Source organism: Pseudozyma flocculosa (assembly GCF_000417875.1).
Source record: "Pseudozyma flocculosa PF-1 unplaced genomic scaffold scaffold00004, whole genome shotgun sequence".
NCBI classification, from domain to species: domain Eukaryota; kingdom Fungi; phylum Basidiomycota; class Ustilaginomycetes; order Ustilaginales; family Ustilaginaceae; genus Pseudozyma; species Pseudozyma flocculosa.
In genome coordinates, this window is record NW_006920872.1 from 1,051,849 (window position 1) to 1,062,321 (window position 10,473).

A 10,473-nucleotide genomic window follows, 5' to 3' on the forward strand; every position below is an offset into this window, starting at 1 on the left:
AGCGTGCCGTAGCCGCGCCGCCGCTGCCACCGTGTATCCCGCGCGCCGGTGAGAAAAAGCCCGGCCCGCCGCTGCGACCGGACCCTAGCGCGCCGAGGTGATTGGGTCTTCGGCCGACGGCCGCGGGCAGCTGCCGCATGGGCATGCCCACCTCGCTGCGGCTCCAATCGGGCATCGGCTTGCCCAGCTCCTCGGAAACGGCATTGGGTGCTTGGGCCTCTTCGAGCGTCACTGGCGGCTCCTCGAGGTCATGCATCCGGCGGCGGTCAATGTACGAGACGAAGCCGGCGTCGGCGCGCGCGGCGTCGGCAGCGGCGGCGTCGTCGGCCTCGCGGCGCGCGATGCGGTAGCCCATGTCGAGCTTGTTCCACGCGTCGAGCAGCTGCTCGGCCCGCCGGGACACGGCAAGGTCTTCCTTGGCCTCGGTGCTGCCTTCGTTGCCGGCGGCAGCGACAGCGCCGGCGTCGACGTCGGGGTCGGCTTCGGCGGCCTCCTTCTTGACCGACCGCTCGCGGTAGAAGTCGCGCAGTACAATCACCTGACCCTCGATGCCCGAGTCGACGACCTTGTTCTTGGCGATGAGCGGCCAGCGCGCCAGGCTGCTGAGCGCGAGCATGATGATGTTGCGGTCGTCGTGCCAGTCGACCAGGACGCCGTACATGGCGTCGAAGCCGTGCAGCTTGACCAGGCGCTTCTGGACGCTCGGGTCCTCGGTCATCTCGACGCGCGTCAGCAGCTTCTGGAGGATCTGCTGGTTGGCGTTGGCCTGGCGGATGCCCGTCATGACCTTGAACACCTCGTCCTCCTTGACCGGCCGCAGGATGGGCACAAAGTCCTTGTCGAGCTCCTTGCTCTTGCGCTTCTTGGTGCCGCGCGCCTCCATCTGCTCGACCTGGTCCTCGATGCCGAGCGCCTGGATAAACAGGTCAGCGATGCCGCCAATGTCGGTCTGCGTCTTGCCGCCGAGCGTGCCGACGCAGTTGGCCTCGCCGCAGTAGCACGTCTGGGCGTCGTTGCCGTAGCGGTCGACGTTGTAGTCGAACGTCAGCTCCTCGCCGCGCGCAATGTCGCGCTTGGCAAAGATGCCCATCCGCATGTGCTTGCCCACCTGCCACTTCGCCACAAAGCAGTTGGGGTTGCAGCTGTGGTTGATGAAGCGCCCCTTGCCGCCCTTTTTGGTCGCGTCGAGGTACTCGCCCTTCTGCAGCATCATAAAGTAAAAGTGGCGGATCCCCTCGACCCGGTACTGCTGCATCCGCTGCAGGAACGTCGGCTCGTTCATGACCTCGCCCACGTACTCGTAGATGAACGTCTCGCTGCCATCGGCGGCGCGGCGCGGCGCAGCGCGGCGGGGCAAAGAGGGGTGCAAGAGCGGTCGCCGTCAGCAGTCGAGCCGCGTCGCTTCGCCTTGGGCCAGCTCTCGAACCTGCGGAGCGCATCCTTTCCCCGGCCGCCCACTCACGTCGGCAGGTCGCTAGCGGCGCGCAGGCCGAAGCCTTTGTTCTCCGTCAGGACGATCTCGACGTCTGCATACTGCCTGCGCTGGAACCTGCGGGTCGAAAGAAGGGCGAGGAGCGGTCGTCAGTCTCGTCGTCGAAAAGGTCGGCGGGAGCACGCGAAGGGCGGCCGCGACGGCCGGACTCACCTCTGATTCTGGCAGTACTCGCCGCAGTTGCAGTCCGACGCCGTGCACTCGATCTGGGTGGCGCGGTTGATGCAGTCCGAGTAGGCCGAGCAGGCCAGCGACTCATCGTCGACGCCTGGAGGGGCGCAGTGGTGGAGCAGCAGGGAGGCGAGCGAGGTCAGCCTGTGCTACGTCCCGACAGCGCCGCGGAACCTCTCATGCATGCCAGGACCAACGCGAGGCTCGGCCACTCACCTGGCGTAAACGAGCAGTCGCACACCATGGCTTCCTGGAAGCGGCCGCGGGTTCTGCCGAGCTTCTTGTCGTGGTAGTCGTTGGACGGCAGCTCGACAAAGGTCGTCATGGCCTCCCTTTCGGCCCGGGGCAGGTGGGTGATGAGCTGCGGCGGCATCGCAGAGGCGCTCTTCCTGACCTTGCGATCGGCCGACGACGATGCGGATGCGTGCGACGAGGAGCGCTTCATCGGGCCGTCGTCCTTGCTGTCGTCCAGATCATCGAGCGCCCCGAGCCCCGGCTTTGGCGAAGACGAGCCCTGCTTGACATGAGCAAGCGGGGACGAAGGGTCCTCGACCTTCAAGCCGTTCGGGCCCGCATCGTGGCGGCGCACCGGCGAGCCAGACCTCGGCGGCGGTGATGGCGAGGGCGTAAAGGACGGCGGGGCCAAGACCTCGTCCTTGGGCGGCTCGCCCTTGACGTGCGCTGCTGTTTTGTCCTCGTCGTGGTCGAGCTCCATGTCGTCGGCCTCTGCAGCCGCCGTCGAGGGCGTCTCCGGCTTGATCTCCTCCCACGCCTCTCGCTTCACCACAGCGTCCCTCGCAGCCCAAGCAGGGCTGATATTCCCCGTGTCGGCTCCTACCCCGGCCTTGATGCCGGATTCTATCCCTTGTTGGGTCGCCGCGGGGCCAGAGGTCACCTCTGGTTTGACATCTGTCTGGGCTGGGTCGGGCTGCGACGCATCGGCCGTATCGCGGAGCTTGGCCGCATCCGGCGGCGGAGGAGCTGGCCGTGCATCCGACATGTCAGGATCGTTCTGACTCATGTCGGTGACGGAGATTGATGCACCGTGTGCTGGGGAGACGACGGCGTCGGCGTCGGTGGCGGCAGCAATGGCCGCTACCGAGGTTGTGGTGCGATTGTGATCGGGGCCAAGAGATTGATGAGATCCGTGGCGCTGTTTCTGGTCGGACGGCGCGGCAAGGTGCGGGTGTTGGTGATGCAGGGGTGCGGGCGGACTGCAAAGGCCATGCTGCATCGTCGAGCCCACGCGAGCCAGAGATGTTGGCGTGGTCCGCGGTCGACGTGCCGGGTGGCGCTGACCGAGTTGCGCTTCCGCAGGCGCCGGACCGGATCAGCTCGAGCTCGAGCTCGTTCTAGCGAAGCGGGCCGAGATACCGGAGAGCAGGGCCGGCAGGTAAGACAGGGGACGACGAATGCAGAAAGGACGGTGCCGGCGCGACGGCCGAGGGTGGGGAGTGACTGAGAGGGGACGGCGAGGGGGGCTGCTGCCGTGGGATCTGACGACGACGAAGGACGCGCGCCTGGCGGATGTGGCGAGCGAACAAGGTTGTGGCGTAGGCCGGAGGGGCAAGGCCAGACGGTCAGGGTTAGGTGCCGCGGTGTGGTGTCGTGATGCGGGCGAGCGAGACCAAAATGCAAGCGGCGGGCCGTCTTCTAGAGGACGTCGAAAGAAGCGACCGAGGCGAGCGGATGGGCAGGGTGGCGCTACGATCCTCGGGGTGCGGGAGAGCTTTGTGCGATGTGGTCTGTAGGGTCGTAGGGTGAAAGTGCTTGCCCGCGACACGAGAGCCGAAGGGTGCCTGACCGTCCGACGCTCCGTCGGTGGCTCGGTGGGTTCGCCTGGGTTTGGACGCGACGGCGCGGGGGAGGTTGGGCCAGGTGGCTCTGGGGCCAGGCCAGGATGTGAGCGGTGCCTAGGCTTGCTCGGTTCGATTGTCAGGGCCGCCGTGGAGACAGGGGGCCGATGGTCGACCAGGGTCAGGGAGCGGGTGATGGCGGCAGTGGTGGTGGAAGCGAAGGTCAGGCGGCAATCAGGCAGGGGCGGCACACAGTAGGCAGAGGGAGCGAGGAGCGAGGAGCGTGGAGCGTGGGGGGGCGACTCTTTGACTGACCCACCGACCGGCCTTTGGCGCCGCTGCCGCCGTCGACCACGCGCGCGCGCCAAAAGTCGGATTCGACATGGGCCCGCTTTCGAGGCATCGCCATCGCCATCACCATCACCATCGCCTTCACCTTCAGCACCAATACCGACACGGCCATCGACGCCAGCATCGACGCCAGCATCGACTGCACCACTTGTATCTCCCTCGTCCCGAGAGCGACCGCACGCGGACCCGCTCTCGACGGGGGCGTCTGCCATCGACGGCACCCGAGCGACAGGCAGCAGTGGCCGCAGCAGCAGCCTAGCAGCAGCAGCACCAGCAGCAGCAGCAGCCGGCGCCGGCCTGTCCGGATCGGCTGCCGGTCAAGCCAGAGCGACAGAGATGGGCGGGGTCAGAGGCACACAGCAGACGGAGATCAGAATTGGATTGCGAGACTCGAGACGGCCATGCATGCTCTACGGCTACTTGTCCTTGATGGGGAAGTCGTTGCCTGCGGGGCGGTCGACCAAGGGGCCGAGGACATGCGGAGCCAAGATGGCAGGCCGCGCGGGACGACAAGCAGGTGGAGCAAACGACGACGGGTCAGCAGCCGGCCCCTCGGCACACGTAATCTGTCTGCCGCAGCCTGCGACCGGTCCGCCGCTGCGTCGACAGACGTACCGGTGAAGCTCTTGTACTGGTTGCGGATGCCGTCGGCGATCATGTTGTCCTTCTGCTGCTCCATGGCCGACTGCAGGGGTGCGCAAGAGAGGTGTGCGGTAGGACAACGGATCGACGAGGGGCCATGACACGGTGTCTCGGGTCAGCTCGAGGGCACGGGGCGACGACGTCTGCCGGCGTCGATGTCGGTACGTCTTGAAGCGGCCGCACTGCTACTGACCTCGTTGTTCTGTTCGCCCTCCTTGAGGACGTACTGCTGGAAGCCGTCGATGGCCTTGTCCAGGCCGTCCTCCTTTGCCTCGCCCTGCTGTCCGCCACCGAGGGCGTTGTTGAGCATACCGCCAAAGCCGCCGCCGCCGCCGCCCTGCTGCTGCTGCTGGTTGGGGTCGCCGCCGCCCTGCTGCTGCTGGCCGCCGCCCTGCTTGTTGAGGAAGCTGTTGAGCTGGTCCATGGTGGGTGCTGTTGCTGCTGAGCTGATGCGAGGAAGAGGTTGTTGGGCTGGGATTGGGAGAGCGTCGAGTGCGTTGGGAGGGCCGACTTGGATGGAGGTGTGGGATGGTGACTGCGGGGAGAAGGAGGCAAGGCGTCTGTCTGCCTCTCTTATAGCTCGTACGGCGGCGGCGCTGCTACGCTTCCTTGGCGGCCGACGCAGCCAGGCCGGTGGTTGCGACGCTTGCAGGCAATCTGGGCGGGCTGCGGGTGGAGCGAGCGAGCGAGCGAGCAAGGAGAGCGAGCCATGCGATGCCATGCCGGGTCACTGGAATGCGCATCAGAGGGCACGGAGGCGACGAGGTCTGCCGACGTCGGCTGTCGAAGGCCACCAGCCAGGAAGGAGCAGCAGGCAGCAGCAAGCTCGAGCAGGCAGGCAGGCCCAGCAAGCAGAGAGTCGAGCCAGCCCAGCACAGAGCGCAGCAACGCCGCTGCCTCACACCACGCGCTACGCTATGTACAGTACAGTACGGCGACACAGAGGATAGACCAGCAACGCAGCACAGGGAGCGCGGCCAGAGCAGGCCAGGCCAGGCCAGGCCAAGCCGGTGGCGCGCGGGCCAGCTTCCTAGCTGCCTGCCTGCCTGTACCCCGGCGCTTGCTTGTCCAAGGCCACGGCCAGCCAAAGTGAGCCCCAGGCAGGCCAAGGCCACGCCCAGCAGCGACATGACGCACGCCGCCCGAATTTAGACTGAACGGCCTGACCGCGCCCTCTCGTCGATCTTGTCGCGCGAGAGAGGCGGCCCAGCGTCCGCCCACCATGTGGAATTTTTTCTTCCAGCAGCGGGCGCTTGCTCAGCCAACGGACGACGCCCTGCCCTGCCCTGCCCTGGCCTGCCCTGCCCGACTCGCGAAATTTTTGGACGGCCGCCCGGGTCCAGGTCGTCTGAGGAAGCGGAGGCCTCCTCTTCTCTCCAGCCACCCAGCCCTGCCTGGCCTCGACCTTCTTCTCCTCTTCTCTCCATCCCAACGCACACCCCATCCCCTCACGCCGCTCGTTTACGGCGCTCCTGCTTGCTTTCCTCCCACACGCTCGCTATCGCCAACAGCTCCCACCGCCCCACGACTTACGGGAGCGACGCAGCGTCAAGCCAGCTTGCCACGACGCCGCTCAATTTTCGAGCGCCGCCGCCACCTTGACCCGCTCCGGTCCGGCTCCTCGTTCGCCACATCGGCTTCTCTGCTGGCAGTAGCACCGCAACCTATTCTCTCCGCCACATAGACGTTCGGCTCGCCACCGAGCCCCTTTCTTGCCGGTCGCTCAGTGCTGCGTCCTCTCCCTTTGCCACACCGGGACCAACTGCCACCGCTCTTTGGCATCCTTCCACAAAAAAGGCCATCGGGTCACCCGTCGGCACTCCTCTGCCTCGCCATGATCTCAAGACAGGCTGCTCTGCTCCGGAGAGCCCAGGCTCAGGCCGCTGCGTGCGCATCGTCGGCCTCGTCGCTCCCCTCGACGTCGGCCGCGGCCACAGCGGCGGGCCCATCCCATCTCGGCTCCCCGCTCCTGCACCTCCGATCAGCGCGCACAACACCCTCGCTCAGATTACAGCAGCAGCAACAACAACATCAGCGGTCCTCCTTTAGCTCAAAGGCGCCCTCCAGGCAGGCCTACCCGGCCGGCCCCGAGTCATCGTCCACCTCCTCCTCTGCCGCTTCCTCATCCGCACCTCACGACGGGCAACCGCCGCATCCGCACGCCTGGAAGGACAGGCGCACCCACTTTATGCCATATGCCTACGGCAGCGGCAGCCCCCTGACGAGGCTGCCCACCCCGCTGCCGCCAGACGTCGCCGAGCGCCAGGCCGAGATGCGCAAGCTGCGCAGCAGGCTCGTCCCCAAGTCCGAGGACCCGCTCTCGGGCCTCTCGTTTGGCGACCTGTCGGGCCTGACGATGAGCAACACCGACGAGAGCTTCTACCCGGCCTCCAAATCGGTCGAGTTTGTCGGCATCCTCAAGGCATGCCTCGGCACCGGCCTCATCAGCCGCGCCCACAAGCTCTTCTCCGACCTCCGCAACCAGGCCCAGACGCGCACGCGCGAGGCGTGGGAGTACCACACGCGTGGCGAGGGGGCCGACGACGCCGGCAGCCGCGGGCGGACCGCCATCGACTCTGCCTCGGTGTCGCACTACGAGTCGCCGCTCGAGATCTGGACGTACAACGCGATGCTGCAGGCCTACCTGCGCAAGGCCTACACGGCCGAATCGCTCGAGGGTACGAGCGAGTGGTTGTCGCGCGCCTGGGACCTGTGGCGCGACATGGAGCTGGGCGGCGAGCCGCTGTCGGTCGGAGGTCCTCCCTCGGCCGACCTCAAGCCCAACGCGGCGACCATCGCCACCATGGCGCGCGGCATCGTCGGCCTCCAGAGGAGCGGGCGGTACCCGTCGTCGGCGCCCTCGGTCGAGACGCTGATCAGCGCCGCCAAGCGATCCGGCATCTCGTTCCACCCGATCCTCACCTCGACGATTTTCCACTCGACGGACGCCGCAGCCGTCGGGCAGACGGACGCCGCCGCCGCCGAGCAGCCGGACGACAAGCCGCGCGAGGGTGAGCCGGACGCCATGACCGTTCTGCGGGTGCTCAGCACGACGGCCTCCGAGATCGGCGACGCCGGCGTCGTCCACGAGCTGCAGTCGGTGCAGAGCGTGCTCGAGGGCCAGAGCGCCGCGAGCGAGGCGGCGACGAGCGCATCGCAGAAGGTCAACCCGCTCGAGGGCGTGCCGGAGCTGATGCCGGTCAAGACGACGTCCAAGGCGAGCAAGTCGGGCAAGGAGCCCGTCGCCCCCGAGGGCGAGATGCCGTTCAACCTGTCGTCGCTGCGCGAGAACCTGTCGATCGTGCAGGAGGCCCGCATGACGATCAGCGACCCGTACGAGCGGCAAAAGTGGCTCGAGCACAGCGCGCTCGACGCGGCGCGCAAGCGGCTCGAGCACTCGGTCGAAAAGATGGAGGAGCTGGGCCTCCAGACGACGGGCGCGCTGCAGTCCAAGAAGCTGCAGACCTGGATGTGGGAGTGGTACAACAAGCTGCAGGCGGCGCTCAAGGCCGACATTGACCGGATCCACGAGGCCGACGAGGGCCCCGTCCGGCGCTCGTTGCCGTCGATGGAGCTGCAGATCCTGCCCTTCCTGCGGCTGCTGCCGACGTCGAAGCTGGCGCTCATCACCATCCTCGAGCTGATGCGCATGTCGGGCAACGGCGGCGTCGCCGACGGCATGAAGACGACGCGCGCCCTGCTCGCCGTCGGCCGCGCCGTCGAGCTCGAGTACCACGCCGACGTGGTGCGCAAGAACCCGCAGATCTTCCAAAACGCCCACGCCGCCCAGACGGTGCTCAAGAAGCGCGGCCTGATTGACCTGGCGGCGCGGCGCGAGATCAAGGCGTGGCAGGAGCAGATGGAGGAGGACGGCGTCATGTCGCAGATCCCCAAGTGGACGCAGATCATGCGGGCGCGCGTCGGCAGCTACTTGGTGCAGCACCTGCTCCAGGTGGCCACCGTCCACCGCAAGGCGACGGACCGCGACGGCGTCGTGTGGGAGGAGGATCAGCCGGCCTTCTACTCGGCCTACCAGTACCTCGGCGGCAAGAAGCTCGGCGTCATCAAGCTCAACGACGCCATCGCCAAGCGGCTGGACAAGGACTCGTTCCAGGAGACGCTCCACCCGCGCCACCTGCCCATGCTGGTGCCGCCCAAGCCCTGGACGACGCACGACTCGGGCGGATACTACTCGGTGCGCCAGAGCGCCATGCGCTTCAAGGACAGCGCCGAGCAGGGCTCCTACCTTCGCGCCGCGTCGGAAAACGGCAGCCTCGACACGGTGCTGGCCGCGCTCGACGTACTCGGTCAGACGTCGTGGAAGATCAACCGCCCCATCTTTGACGTCATGACCGAGGTGTGGAACTCGGGCAAGGACATCGCCGACATGCCGCCCGTCGCCATGGAGACGCCCGAGCCGGACAAGCCGTACAACTACGACCAGGACATCAAGGCGCGCAGCGTCTACCTGCAGCGCCTCAAGCAGTGGAACGCCCAGCGCGCGTCCAACCACTCGCAGCGCTGCGACGTCAACTACAAGCTCGAGATCGCCCGCGCCTTCCTCGGCGAAAAGTTCTACTTCCCGCACAACATGGACTTCCGCGGCCGCGCCTACCCGATGCCGCCCCACCTCAACCACATCGGCAACGACCTCTGCCGCGGCCTGCTCAAGTTTGCCGACGCCAAGCCGCTGGGCGAGGCGGGCCTGCGCTGGCTGCGCATCCACCTGGCCAACGTCTACGGCTACGACAAGGCCAGCTTTGCCGAGCGTGAGCAGTTTGCCGTCGACCACGAGGCCGACCTGCGCGACAGCGCCACCAACCCGCTCAACGGCCGCGGCTGGTGGCTCCAGGCCGACGACCCGTGGCAGTGCCTCGCCACGTGCATGGAGCTCCAGGCGGCCCTCGACCACCCCGAGGGCCCGCACGCGTTCGAGTCGGGCCTGCCCGTCCACCAGGACGGCACGTGCAACGGCCTTCAGCACTACGCCGCCCTCGGCGGCGACCTGCAGGGCGCCAAGCAGGTCAACCTCTCGGGCGGCGACCGCCCCGCCGACGTCTACACGGGCGTCGCCGAGCTCGTCATCAAGGTGCTCGACGACGACGCCGCCAAGGGCGAGCGGCTGGCGCAGCTGCTCCAGGGCAAGGTGACGCGCAAGGTCGTCAAGCAGACGGTCATGACGACCGTCTACGGCGTCACGTTCGTCGGCGCCAAGAACCAGGTGATGCGCCAGCTGGCCGACCGCGGCGACGTGCCCGCCGAGGACCTGTTTGCCGCCGCCAGCTACATGGCCAAGGTCATCATGAGCTGCATCGGCGACCTCTTCCAGGGCGCCCAGAAGATCCAGGACTGGTTGTCGGCGTCGGCCAAGATGATTGCCAAGTCGATCCCCGCCCAGCGCGTCGAGGAGGCGGTGCGCCCCTACCAGCCGCTCCAGTCGACGTCGGCGCGCGCCGCCGCCAAGGGCTACAGCCGCGACCCGGCGCGCGCCGACCGCATCGTCAAGGAGCAGATGACGTCGGTCATCTGGACGACGGCGCTCGGCCTGCCCGTCGTGCAGCCGTACCGCAAGGTCAAGAAGCGCCAGGTGACGACGGCGATGCAGACCGTCTTTATCCACGACCCGCTGTCCAACTCGGAGGTGTCGCCGGGCAAGCAGGCGAGCGCGTTCCCGCCCAACTTTATCCACTCGCTCGACGCCACGCACATGATCCTGACGGCGCTCGAGTGCCACGCGGCCGGGCTGACCTTCGCCTCGGTGCACGACAGCTACTGGACCCACGCGTGCGACATCGACACGATGAGCGAGATGATCCGCGAGACGTTTATCCGCCTCCACACCCAGGACATCCTGCCGCGGCTGCGCGACGAGTTCCTCGAGCGCTACGCCGGCTACAAGGTGCCCGTCGTGTCGCTCAACTCGACGCAGGCGTCGCGCAAGAGCCGCGCGGCCAAGCGGCGGGCGAGCGAGACCGAACCCGAGACGGTGCTGGTGCTGCCCGACGACGAGGTGGCGCGCCT

At 67.4% G+C, this 10,473-nt stretch overlaps 3 protein-coding genes across 3 annotated transcripts in view; 1 reads left to right on the plus strand and 2 right to left on the minus strand.

Moving 5' to 3' along the window:
* The window catches only part of PFL1_01834 (uncharacterized protein), a gene marked incomplete at both ends in the record, with an annotated part of 3,295 nt that extends 632 nt beyond the window's left edge, over positions 1-2,663 (minus strand). Inside the window, 4 exons of the mRNA XM_007879343.1 lie at positions 152-1,316; positions 1,463-1,549; positions 1,646-1,760; positions 1,880-2,663. Of these exons, the coding sequence (XP_007877534.1) occupies positions 152-1,316; positions 1,463-1,549; positions 1,646-1,760; positions 1,880-2,663 (2,151 nt within the window). The remainder of the gene's footprint in view (positions 1-151; positions 1,317-1,462; positions 1,550-1,645; positions 1,761-1,879) is intronic.
* A 1,563-nt stretch (positions 2,664-4,226) lies between these two features.
* Positions 4,227-4,876, minus strand: PFL1_01835 (uncharacterized protein; the record flags this gene model as incomplete). Its single annotated transcript, XM_007879344.1, has 3 exons — positions 4,227-4,255; positions 4,426-4,495; positions 4,646-4,876. The coding sequence occupies 3 exons, from the start codon at positions 4,874-4,876 to the stop codon at positions 4,227-4,229; spliced, it is 330 nt and encodes a 109-aa protein (XP_007877535.1).
* Positions 4,877-6,286: 1,410 nt separating this feature from the next.
* PFL1_01836 (uncharacterized protein) overlaps positions 6,287-10,473 on the plus strand; it is a gene marked incomplete at both ends in the record, with an annotated part of 4,836 nt that continues 649 nt past the window's right edge. The window contains one exon of the mRNA XM_007879345.1: positions 6,287-10,462. Within this exon, the coding sequence (XP_007877536.1) occupies positions 6,287-10,462 (4,176 nt within the window). The remainder of the gene's footprint in view (positions 10,463-10,473) is intronic.